Source organism: Coregonus clupeaformis, chromosome 23 (genome assembly GCF_020615455.1).
Source record: "Coregonus clupeaformis isolate EN_2021a chromosome 23, ASM2061545v1, whole genome shotgun sequence".
NCBI classification, from domain to species: domain Eukaryota; kingdom Metazoa; phylum Chordata; class Actinopteri; order Salmoniformes; family Salmonidae; genus Coregonus; species Coregonus clupeaformis.
In genome coordinates, this window is record NC_059214.1 from 25176178 (window position 1) to 25189623 (window position 13446).

Below are 13446 nucleotides of genomic sequence, written 5' to 3' on the forward strand. Positions count from 1 at the left end.
ACACACAAACACACACAGGACAGGCTCTGCTCTGATGTACGCCGGGCGTCCAAAGGCTTACCCCTCCCAGTACCATTCTGCTCTGTGATTTATTTACACAGAAACACACACACACACACACAGAGAGGCCAGGTTACACAAGGCAAGGCAGCAGCCAGAAAGAGAGAAAGATCATAGCACTCCCCAGAGGACACTTGACTGTGGTATCGGTGCGGTGTGCGGTGCGCCAGGTGGGGGATTTAACAAGCTGACAGACAGAGAGACAGAGATCCCTGTTGGCTCAGAGAGAGAAGCAGCCAGTCATCCTTGATGTGTTCGGTGCCTGGAAGGCCCTGCTTCTAGTTAACACAGGTGCTGTGTGTTCAGCTGTGGAGCAGATGTCATACTGTGCAAGTGGCCTGTCACTCACCATGCTAATCTGAAGGAGGGAACAGGGAGTACAGTCAACTGATCTAACAGGAGCGTCTGCTCATTATCATTAACAGCAGCTAGCATTAGCTCACACCTGCCTTTAGCGATGACAAAACAGGGAATCAGTGAAACAGTAAAGGTCGATGACACAAATGTGTTTAGAGAGTAGGCTTGTGCCCTTACTAGTGCACTGTCATTTACGGTTCGTCACTAGTATAAACTGTAGAAAATGAATGAAGGTTGACTACATGCAAATGGCTGTGTATCTCTGCTGGCTTCATCTGAAGCTGTAGGGCGGGGGTCAGCGCCTGAGACTACCAGGTTGTGACTGGGAAGTGGTGTTGGAGGGCCAGTAGGGGGCACTCTTCCGTCTGGTCTAATAGAGCCCTCAAGGCCGCGGGCCAGTGAATGGGACACTGACCTCCGTGACCTGCAAAGGGTGCTGTCCCCTGGATGTGACATTAACATGTAGGTTCTGGCTCTCTCTGGTCACTAAACCTACCATGGCATTCACTAAACCTACCGGGCTGCCCCCAGGTGGTAAGGGTAGGTAACAACACATCTGCCACGCTGATCCTCAACACGGGGGCCCCTCAGGGGTGCATACTCAGTCCCCTCCTGTACTCCCTGTTCACCCATGACTGCATGACCAAGCACGACTCCAACACCATCATTAAGTTTGCCGACGACACAACAGCGGTAGGCCTGATCACCGACAACGATGAGACAGCCTATAGGGAGGAGGTCAGATACCTGGCAGTGTGGTGCCAGGATAACAACCTCTCCCTCAAAGTGATCAAGACAAAGGTGATCGTGGACTACAGGAAAAGGAGGGCCGAGCATGCCCCCATTCTCATCAACGGGGCTGTAGTGGAGCAGGTTGAGAGCTTCAAGTTCCTTGGTGTCCACATCACCAACGAATGATCATGGTCCAAACACACCAAGACAGTCGTGAAGAAGGCACGACAATGCCTATTCCCCCTCAGGAGACTGAAAAGATTTGGCATGGGTCCTCAGATCCTCAAAAAGTTATACAGCTGCACCATCGAGAGCATCCTGACTGGTTGCATCACCGCCTGGTATGGCAACTGTTCGGCCTCCGACAGCAAGAGTCGTACGGCCCAGTACATCACTGGGGCCAAGCTTCCTGCCATTCAGGACCGCTATACCAGGCGGTGTCAGAGGAAGGCCCTAAAAATTGCAAGAGTAGGGACTATTATGTGGCCAGCAGATTCAGATGTTAAGAATCACTGTCATCTCTCCACTGACAATCACTGTGTGTTGAGTATTCTGGTGTAAAATGGCTGCCATGCATGACTCTACACACTGAAGCTACACATTAATGATGGTTGATAGGTTCAGATTTTTGAGTTGCCCCCCGCGAAGCACTATAATATAAATACCCTTCGTAACACCACGCATTGTATTTTCTCACCAACAGATCTCTGAATTATATTAATCGACTGTACTGTATAACATTTTTGTGATGTTCGGTTGTTCATAAAGGAAGCAGGATGTCTAACAGTGGATAGTGTGTGAAGGTCAAACGCCTTCTACAAAGCAGCATCATTCCTCCTAATGCTACCTCCACGGGATCTCCTTAGGTGAGGTACAGACAGATCCCTCCTAATGCTACCTCCACGGGATCTCCTTAGGTGAAGTATTATAGGAGCTTATTTATTCTCATTTTCAGCTCTCATATTCATTGGCATCCCCTGTGGATAAAAGCTAATTCCCTTATTTCCTACCCTTTTTAACTCCTTATGCGAGGCATGAATCCCTATTCCCCCATTACAGATAGAGAGGAGGACAATGAGTGAATGAGCCGGTGATAATAATGCTCTGTGCACTAGGCTACCATCCCCCTCCGTAGGAAAATGAGTGTTAATTAATGTGTGGGATATGACTATCAGGAAGAACCTCTCTCTCAAAACACACACACACACACCTCGGCAGCGTATCACAGTGCGAGCCCTGACTCCCCACTGATGCCCTAGATCTGTTAATGAGGACCGTTAACCCCCAGCGACAGTCAACCAAGTAGGAGGGAGCTGTCATCCCACTGATTAGAGGGAGAGTGACAAACAAAGGCTATGTGGCATCTTCACAAAATCAGCCACACTGCCAATACGCACCACTAATCTGCTGCTTCTAAGGCACATCAAGGTTGTTTTCGAAAGGTACAGTACAGTTTACAGTCAGAACTCCCTCAAGTCAGCTGAACTGATTTTTCACTCCAGCTATCCCATTCCCATCAGGTATGCCCTCTTCCAACATCAACAGTTATCCTATATTCTGCTAGTCTGGTCTCGAGAGATACGAGGTTGGTGCATCTTCCGTTTGCTTATTTGTCACTCCTAAGTTTACAGCTCCGACTAACACTACTTTTCTCTTTCTGCGCTTACTTTATATACGAGTCCTTTGTGGTGCGTTATCACCCCTGTGACCTCACAGATGAATGCAGATGAAGCCGGGTAAAATGATCAAGCAAAAAGTATGTTCCGTACTACCCAGAAAAACCTCATTAATATGTATCACGTAGCAGCCAAAAGAAAATAAGATCCTCTCATTTAGAAATCTGTGATTAAATATTCTCCTTTATGTTGCACCCAAGAGGTGCGTTTTAAAATTCAAATACTATTTACTCCAATGCACAATGTGAAATGAGCCCAATCACCAGAAACCAAAGGACTGCGCACTAATTAAGGGGACACTTGAAAGACAAAGAGTTGGTTGTTGAAGATAGACCAACATGCAGTAGGAGGGGACCGAGGAGATTCTTCCATTCAAAGGCCTGACAACATGCACCACTGTAGATAGTGGTGATTTTTAAATCATAAGTCTAGGAGAACTACAAAGGGTTAGACATTTCTTAAAATAGAACTAACTTTGGGAACGGCAACAGGCTGCATCTTCACACACAAATAGATATCCTTCAGTGCTTGCTGCCTACTACATTGTACCGACCCCACATGACATAGTCTCATTGGAGTATAATGCCTCTAGGTTCAGCTCACAAATGCTGAAGAATAAATGGCCATAAAGCATAACAAACAACACATTGTAGTGATGACTCTGAAAAACATAACTGCCCCTTACAACACAAAAAAAGATGAGTCAATCAGATCATGCCCCTGTATTTAACTTCTATTTCCTGGTCCTATGTCAGTCCTGAGGGTTGGTTGAGGTCAGGTTGGCGGCCTGAGGCCATGCCAGGGGAAAGCCCAGAGCAGGATGGGTTGGGGTCAATACTGAGAGACTGTTGGCACATCACTGGACGAGTCTGTGCGTCAGCACTTAATGACCAGTGGCCCGTCTGGACAGGGATTAGCAGAAAAACAACAAGCAATACACCCAGGCACCTCAGTGACGTTAGGCTAGCCCCTCTCGCAGGGTGTACTATAATCAGGAATCAAGAATAGCGTCATATACTACATAACATTCTGAGGGTCTCACACCGCCGCGATGTGTTTCTTTTTCTCAATTGCCTGCTGTGTGCCTATGTGACCTACACATCTTGATTGCGTTGTTTGTTTTGCAATCAGAAATACTCCAGGAGGACAATCCTCTTGAGGTAAAAGCTGATCCTGATCAACCTTAGATGGAGCTAAAGCCCCTGGTAGCAGAGATTTAGTCTCCGTCCTGCTCTACTCTTCTCTCCCGCTGGTTTTTATCATCACTACTGTGGCACGAAGCCATCTTCACCTGTAAAACAGCTGTCCTGTTCTCTGGTGGGGCTGATCTGATCACCCTGGCCTGGTCGCCCAGGCCACTGCCTGCAATAAGACAGTCCTGTAATCTGAGGATGAACGCCTATCCAGGCCACACACAGATTAACAATCTGCAACCAATGATGAGCACAAAAAAAGTGAGGCCAGAGATAGAAAAAATGTAAGAGAATGAAATGCAACAAACTGTGATCTCCCTCTCCCTCCCCCTCCCTCTCCCTCTCCCTCTCCCTCTCCTAATTTACCCCAGAATAAGCCAAGGTTTATGAAGCCTGGATGTTGGGAGTGATAATCCATCTGTGTTTTGCTCAGTTTAGAGGAGATTACATGATGGGTGCTTTTGTTACTGATATAAGAGTAGGTGAAAAACACACACCCGACCCATGCAAACACAGAGCGGGAGGGATAATGGAGAATGGCAATGACGATGCCGACAATGGCAAATCGTGTCGCCAGGGAGGAACTACGGCACTGGTGGTCTTTGCGGTTGTTAATCTGATTTACGGACATGTTTTGGTGAGGAAACTAAGCCTCACTGCCGAAAGGAGAATGGAGTCAGAGGAGAAAAATGTGAATCCACAGAAAAGCTGTTGTCTTTCCTCTCCAACACAGATGAGCCAGAGATAGAGAAATGGTGTGCCAAAAAAGGGGCCTACACTACTCTAAACAATGTAAAGGATATTTCTGCTTACGTAAAAGAAAAACATTCACAAATCCACCCAGAGTATCTTGATACTTCCCCCTAACTGTTACACAATTAATGTTTTAATATGCCATTTCTAATTCGGACTGGGAAACCACACAGTAAGAGCATACCTGTTTATAGAAATCCTTGGCAAAGCTTAAGTTCAAAACACAACCAACAATAGCTAGCTAGTTTCCCTCTTTTAATGACATTGTTACACAAAAACGTGTTAGTAATTTTCCATGCCCTCGGTTTGTTGTCAAACAACACTCTGATGATCCAAAGCAAATAACTTTCCGCAGGGTTGGTACATACGTACATTGCTGTTGGAGAGGTATTTCCAGGTCATTTGGGTTCCAGAATAGGCCTACGACATGATCTTTGGATTATGGTTTACTTGACTGCTTTGTTCTAAGACATGCCGTACGATGCCAGGAGTGGCAAACACAGCAAATCAAGCAAGGTAACAACAACCCAGTTGCCAAATGTGTTTGCTGTTTTTGTCAATCATGACAGGTGTTTTGATATGCTAACACGCTAGCCTTCCCAGTAGGTTCCAAACACTTTCTTCATGTTTCTTAGTTCTGAAACAAATAACCTCTATCCATAGGGTTTTCCTAGAGTCCTTACTAAACAATCATCTATGGTTAACATTCAACAATACTTCAGAAAGCCTTCATAACTCTTGACTTGTTCCACATTTTTGTTGTGTTACAGCCTGAATTCAAAACGGATTAAATTAAATACATAAGTATTCACACCCCTGAGTCAATACATGTTAGAATCACCTTTTGCAGCAATTACAGCTGTGAGTCTTTCTGGGTAAGTCTATAAGAGCTATGCACACCTGGATTGTACAATATTTGCACTTTTTTATTTATTTTATTCTTCAAGCTCTGTCAAGTTGGTTGTTGATCATTGCTAGAAAGCCATTTTCATGTCTTGCCATAGATTTTCAATCTGATTTAAGTCAAAACTGTAACTAGGCCACTCAGGAACATTCAATGACGTCTTGGTAAGCAACTCCAGTGTATATTTGGACTTGTGTTTTAGGTTATTGTCGCGCTGAAAGGTGAATTTGTCTCCCAGTGCCTGTTGGAAAGTAGACTGAACCAGGTTTTCTTCTAGGATTTTGCCTGTGCTTAGCTCTATTCCGTTTATTTTTATTTAAAAAAAACTCCTTTGCCTATGACAAGCATACCCATAACATGATACAGCCACCACCATGCTTGAAAATATGAAGAGTAGTACTCAGTGATGTGCTGTGTTGGATTTGCCCCAAACGTAATGCTTTGTATTCAGGATATAAAGTTAATTTCTTTACCACATTTTTTGCAGTTTTACTTTAGTGCCTTATTGCAAACAGGATACATGTTTTGGAATATTTTTATTCTGTACAGGTTCCTTCTTTTCACTCTGTCATTTAGGTTAGGATTGTGGAGTAACTACAATGTTGTTGATCCGTCCTCTGTTTTTTCTCCTATCACAGCCATTACACTGTAACAATTTTAAAGTCACCATTGGCCTCATGGTGAAATCCCTGAGAGGTTTCCTTCCTCTCTGGCAACTGAGTTAGGAAGGACGCCTGTATCTTTGTAGTGACTGGGTGTATTGATACACCATCTAAAGTGTAATTAATAACTTCATCATGCTCAAAGGGATATTCAATGTCTGCTTTTTTTATTTTTACCCATCTACCAATAGGTTCCCATCTTTGCGAGCAATTGGAAAACATCCCTGGTCTTTGTGGTTGAACCTGTGTTTAAAATGCACTGCTTGACTGAGGGACCTTACAGATAATATATGTGTGGGGTAAAGAGATGAGGTAGTCATTCGAAATCATGGCAAACACTATTATTGCACACAGGTAACTTATTATGTGACTTGTTAAGCACATTTTTACTCCTGAACTTATTTAGGCTTGCCATAACAAAAGGGTTGAATGCTTAATGACTCAATATTTGTTTTTGTTTTTTATTAATTTATAAACATTTATAAAAACATAATTCCACTTTGACATTATGGGGTATTGTGTGTAGGCCAGTCACAGAATCTCAATGTAATCAATTTTAAATTTAGGCTGTAACACAACAAAATATGTAATAAGTCAAGGGGTGTGAATACTTTCTGAAGGCACTGTATATGTGTTCTTGTGCGTGTGTGTATCTATCTCAAGTGTAGAGATGAGACATCAACTCACCACCTATGAGGCCAGACGATATGAAGAGGTCTGACGTGGCCCTCTTCTCCTCCTCTATCCCCCTCTTCCTTCTCCTCCATCTCTCCCCCAGGCCCTCTCTCTTCCCTGAGGTGAGAAGGAGCCTCAGCCTGCCTGGTGCCTTCCCTCTGATCCAGCATGGCAGCCTCTAGCTCTGGGCTCAAGCACAGCGCTTTGGGAGCCAGAGGGGAGCTGAGACTGAGAAGTCCCTCCTTTTCCTCTTCAACAGAATTTAGTAGTTCTTCAGGCCTGTTGTGGTTAGATCAAAGTGACTCATGAAGACATGCATACTGTATTGCGCCACTTCATAATGTGATAAAGACATAAATACACCATGGTATGACCCTTGATGATGATCCTGCAGTATATTATTATATACAGAACAAAAATATAAACACAACGTTTAAAAAGTGTTGGTCCCATGTTTCGTGAGCTGAAATAAAAGTTCCCAGAAATGTTCCATAGGCACAAAAAGCTAATTTCTCTAATATTTGTGCACAAATATGTTAACATTCCTGTTAGTAAGCATTTCTCCTTTGCCAAGATAATCCATCCACCTGACAGGTGTGGCATATCAAGAAGCTGATTAAACAGCATGATCATTACACAGCTGCACCTTATGCTGGGAACAATAAAAGGCCACTCTAAAATGTGCAGATTTGTTACACAACACATTGCCACAGATGTCTCAAGTTTTGAGGGAGTGTGCAATTGGCATGCTGATTGCAACAGAGCTGTTGGCGTGGGGTTATGGTATGGGCAAGCATAAGCTACGGACAACGAACACAATTGCATTTCATCGATGGCAATTTGAATGCACAGAGATACCGTGACGAAATCCTGAAGCACAATGTCATGCCATTCATCCGTTGCCATCACCTCATGTTTCAGCATGATAATGCACGGCCCCATGTCGCAAGGCTCTGTACACAATTCCTGGAAGCTGAAAATGTCCCAGTTCTTCCATGGCCTGCGTATTCACCAGACATGTCACCCATTGAGCATGTTTGGGACACTCTGGATCGATGTGTACGACAGCGTGTTCCAGTTCCCGCCAACATCCAGTAATTTCGCACAGCCATTGAGGAGGAGTGGGACAACATGCCACAGGCCACAATCAACAGCCTGATCATCTCTATGCGAAGGATATGTGTCGCGCTGCATGAGGCAAATGGTGGTCACACCAGATACTGACTGGTTTTCTGATCCATGCCCCTACCTTTTTATAAAGCTATCTGTGACCAATAGATGCATATCTGTATTCCCAGTCATTTGAAATCCATAGATTAGGGCCTAATGAATTTATTTCAATTGACTGATTTCCTTATATGAACTGTAACAGAAATGTTGCGTTTATATTTCTGTTCAGTGTATTATGACACTTTTTTACAATAAAAAGCATAATAAAAAAACAACATGTTAGTCATTTCTCATAGCCTCAACTTAATTCTACACTACTTCAGTGTATACTATTACTGTTGTTTTACCGTGGAGCCTCTGAGACATGGGTTGACCCTGTGAGGCTTGTGGGGCTCTGAGGTCATCAACATGAGACTCTGCTGGCCTGTGATGGAGATGGAGCTTGTGTTCTAGGAATATTGTTTAAATGCACTTACCCATTTCACAGCAATCTAAGTAGATATGAAAATCTCCTCATAGAACTGTATCCATCTTGTGCATTGTGAATGGTTTGCATCACTAATGAAAACAAAACAGAGGAGGATCTTCCAACGCTACCGAAATCCTCAGTCTTTGTCAGGTTGCTTTGCTTGGAGAGGGAGACTTGGATGAGGAAGAGAACAAGCACGGAAAGATGCTGATGTCATTGACGAAGGAATGGGAAACACATTTAAAGTGCTGGCACCAAGGCAAGTGTTCGTGGCTAGGGTGAATTTATGAAGGCAGGAGCCACTGCTTTTCATGCTACAGAGTGGCATAAACTGAGGGGCTTCTTACTGCTCTAGTCAATCTAGAGATCCAGTCTACTTATTACTTCTGGATGATACCACAGGGCCAGACCAAGATTAGGCCAATAAGTATTTAGTCAAGAATTACTGGTTCACAGAGGAATTCTCATTGGCTTTATGAATACCTGTCTTTTTCCAGTGGGTGAGGAAGACAGTATATGAAAGCATACCGCCCACAGCCTTGGTCTTTCTTAGCAACTATACCTGAACCAAATGAACCAGCAACTATTGTTGCAAATACAGTTGAGTTTAGGCCCATCCTGAATTTCATTAAAAGCTTGTTACTGACGCCAGAAGAATCCTGTGGTGAGAATGACATCACGGCGTGACGAATCTCCGCTGACAGATTTAGCAATGTTACCATAAGATGTTGATGGTGTTCATGGCCTTTTTTTTCTATTTCTGGAAAAGTCATCTACAATGAAACAATGGGTGTGGTAGCCTATAGGCTACAGTATATGGTTCCAATGCACTTTATTGGGTAAAACCAGTTTCCTAATGTCAACTTCCTTAATCATCTACCTCAAGCACTACCGTCTTTCACATAATTAATCCTTCTTGAGGAAAGAGACTGAATAGAGGGTGATAATATTGCCTTAGGTGTGGAAGGATTAGCATAAAGAATGCATGAAAACATATGGCTAAGCTAGAGGACAAATGTTAAGCGCTGTCCGTCTCTAGCAATGCACTTGCGTTATTAGAATCTATAAAGCCTTTCTTTCCAGAGCAGTGTTGCTGAAATCAAGCAGCAAGACATTACCTTGACAAGGCATTGATAAACCTGACAAAGTGGGATAGAGTGGGCAGATGGATATATAACCTAACAGATATGGACATGGGATCGTCTCTGCCGTACAGCTGGACTGTGGAGCTGACAAAGAGCCACTTGTGGTTAGGTATGACCAATGAGTCTGCCTCACATCCCCCTGGGAACATTTCATTCGATAAGCCATTTTAAAAATTGGATGAAGGGGTTTAGAATAGGGGCAATAAAAATGCTGCCTGATCTACCGGCAGAAAGATAGAGAGAACGAGAGAGAGGCAGAGAGAGAAGGAAAGAGGGAGAGAGAGCGGTACTTAGGGAGAATGCCGCCAATTAGCTTATTTATAAATCAACAGCAATTTATGTGATGGCTTTACCTCTGCATTTGATTAAACGTGAAAGGATGAAGAGGGGAGTCAAAGTCAAAAATCATTTGATCTAATTTCCTTTATTGGCAATAATCACAAGTGTCTCTCCCACTGGGTAATGAAAAACGGCAGTGATCTTGAGCCACGTGAGGCTGGGCTCTGCTCTGCTCTGGGGAAGGAGGAGAATGGAGGCCTCTGGGCTGTACACTCACACAGTAGCCTTACACAGGCTAGCCAAGGACTGTTCGGTACATAAGTAATGTACAAGCTCACATGAAACACGTACCCAAAGAAGACCAAAGTGCTGTTTGCTAATATGATAAGTATTAGCTATGACAATGATTAAATGTAGGTGATGGGTTTTTTTCTTTGTTTGTGAGATTGAGGTAAAATCTATAGCACCTGTGGTACCAGGAGTTGATCAGCATAGGTTCCCATTAAGTAACTGAGTTAGAACTAACACAAAGTCCTGTTTTCAACAACAATAGACACCACTGTTGAGGTGATCTATGGACACTCCTGGTCCTTCCAGGATGAATCTGACCTGAGAAAGTGGGAGTGAGTGGCCAGAGTAGGACAGAATACAGGACACGGAACCATACAAAGGTTTAGCATCGAGGTTACTGTCCTGAGGGCATCACTTCAAAACAATCTCATCAGCATAATCCCCAAAACTAGCCATTTAGCCCATCTAATAGTGGCTTGATGAGGGATGGCCAGGCCAGTCAGCCACTCTTTAGCCGTTCCTGAGGCAGCGAGAGCACTGGGAGAAGCCTCAGCCTCCGTGGCATGGATGGAGCAGGTCATTAAAGCACATTAAGATCTACATTAGTCATTATGAGGCTGGCTAACTGACCCTTTAGTCAGAAACTATCGGTGCAGTCCACTCTGCAGCACTCCTATGAGGGACGCTGGTCTACTGGATTTGGCATGGCGATCGGAGGCTATGGTCAGCGAGAGGGCCTGGGGGGGAATTCCTCACGAGTGTTCTGACTTAGACAGAGATTAAGGTGGAAGGAAGGGGAGCGAGGAGGACGGAGGAGGATGGAGGACGTTTTTCCTTCAGTGTCATGGAGGACTGTAGAGCTCAGAGCCTGAGAGACCCAAAAGTCATAAAATAATAGGGAGTTTTTTGTGGTGGTTATTGTGGGAAAATTATGACATTATGTAATATGCATATGGCTTGCAAAATGTGACATCGGGAACAAGCAGCTTACACCAGAAGCACAGACATCTGCTGTGGAGCGCAGATTGGGCGGTAATATTCTCCGATACACCAAATATAACCTGTCCGCTCAATGTTTTTCATCCAGGTTGAGCTTTGGACATGAACATCCCCATGTCAGGATTTTATTTGTTGTCACAAACATAGAGAGGGATATGGAAGTCCCATAATGCATTGCAAACAAGAGCGAGAAAAAAGTACAACGTAAAGCATAGATCCCTCAGAAACATCCAACTAACCTCCGTCCTCACAATACTAGTGACCGTTTTCCTCTGTGGCAGTGAACCATTATCTTTTACTGGGTTGGAACTAGGGTTTCAAAGGGAGGGTATATTACTGGAAACTTTCAAAGTTGACCAGTAAATTACCAGAATTTTGGTAACTTAAGTTATGTTTTGGGGGGGAATTTTATAAGATGACATCTAGTGGCCTTTCTGGGTACTTCAGATTATCATAGGTGTCTGTAATTATCTCTGGCCCTTTGTGTAGCCTTATTACATGTACAATATATACAATTATTATATTTAATAAAAATGGTTTCTAAAAAAAATTATGACAAAGATGTATAAATATAAAACATTACCTTAGTGAATACCATTGGTGTATGAGGGTTTCAGCATGAAATAGGGCGGCAGGTAGCCTAGCGGTTATGAGGGTGGGCCAATAACTGAAAGGTTGCTGGTTCGAATCCCATATCTGACTAGGTGAAAAATCTGTCAATGTGCCCTTGAGCAAGGCACTTAACCCTAATTGCTCCTGTAAGTTGCTCTGGATAAGAGCACCTGCTAAAATGTAAATATCCTTTATATATTTTTTTTACAAACTTTAATTTATTTCACTATGTCAAAATGTCTATGTTGTAAATATTGTGGTGCCAAACTGGTGGCAGTTGTGGAAAAAAGTCAATAGTTTCAGAGTTAATTGAAAAGAATGCCATTTTTGATTAGATTATTTTTTCATTAATTAGCCTATTTTTTCTATTGAACCATATGGTCTATCTTCCAGAAACTCATGGACAACATGGACACAGATATATATTTAAAAAAAATGAATACTATACATAAAAATAAAAAAACTGCAAGCGCTATGATGAACTGGCTCTCATGAGGACCGCCACAGGAATGGAAGACCCAGAGTTACCTCTGCTGCAGAGGATAAGTTCATTAGAGTTACCAGCCTCAGAAATTGCAGCCCAAATAAATACTTCACAGTGTTCAAGTCACAGACACATCTCAACCTCAACTGTTCAGAGGGGACTGTGTGAATCAGGCCTTCATGGTCGAATTGCTGCAAAGAAACCACTACTAAAGGACACCAATAAGAAGAAGAGACCTGCTTGGGCCAAGAAACACGAGCAATGGACATTAGACCGGTGGAAATGTGTCCTTTGGTCTGGAGTCCAAATTGGAGATTTTTGGTTGCAACCGCCGTGTCTTTGTGAGACGCGGTGTGGGTGAACGGATGATCTCCACATGTGAAGTTCCCACCGTAAAGCATGGAGGAAGAGGTGTGATGGTGTGGGGGTGCTTTGCTGGTGACACTGTCTGTGATTTATTTAGAATTCAAGGCACACTTAACCAGCATGGCTACCACAGCATTCTGCAGCGATACGCCATCCCATCTGGTTTGGGCTTAGTGGGACTATCATTTGTTTTTTTAACAGGACAATGACCCAACACACCTCCAGGCTGTTTAAGGGCTATTTTACCAAGAAGGCTAGTGATTGAGTGCTGCATCAGATGACCTGGCCTCCACAATCCCCCGACCTCAACCCAATTGATATGGTTTGGGATGAGTTGGACGGCAGAGTGAAGGAAAAGCAGTCAACAAGTTGTGGGAACTCATTCAAGACTGTTGTAAAAGCATTCCAGGTGAAGCTGGTTGAGAGAATGCCAAGAGTGTGCAAAGGGCAAAGGGTGGCTATTTGAAGAATCTCAAATATAAAATATATTTTCATTCCTTTAACACTTTTTTGGTTACTACATGATTCCATATGTGTTACTTCATAGTTTTGATGTCTTCACTATTATTCTACAATGTAGAAAATAGTAAAAATAAAGAAAAACCCTTGAATGAGTAAG

At 43.4% G+C, this 13446-nt stretch overlaps 1 protein-coding gene across 2 annotated transcripts in view; it reads right to left on the reverse strand.

The window, feature by feature from the left end:
• LOC121536714 (glycosyltransferase-like domain-containing protein 1) overlaps positions 1 to 13446 on the reverse strand; it is a 36222-nt gene that overhangs the window by 5886 nt on the left and 16890 nt on the right. For both annotated transcript variants that reach the window (XM_041844167.1, XM_041844166.1), the window contains one exon: positions 7025 to 7291. In XM_041844167.1, coding sequence (XP_041700101.1) covers positions 7025 to 7291 — 267 coding nt within the window. The remainder of the gene's footprint in view (positions 1 to 7024; positions 7292 to 13446) is intronic.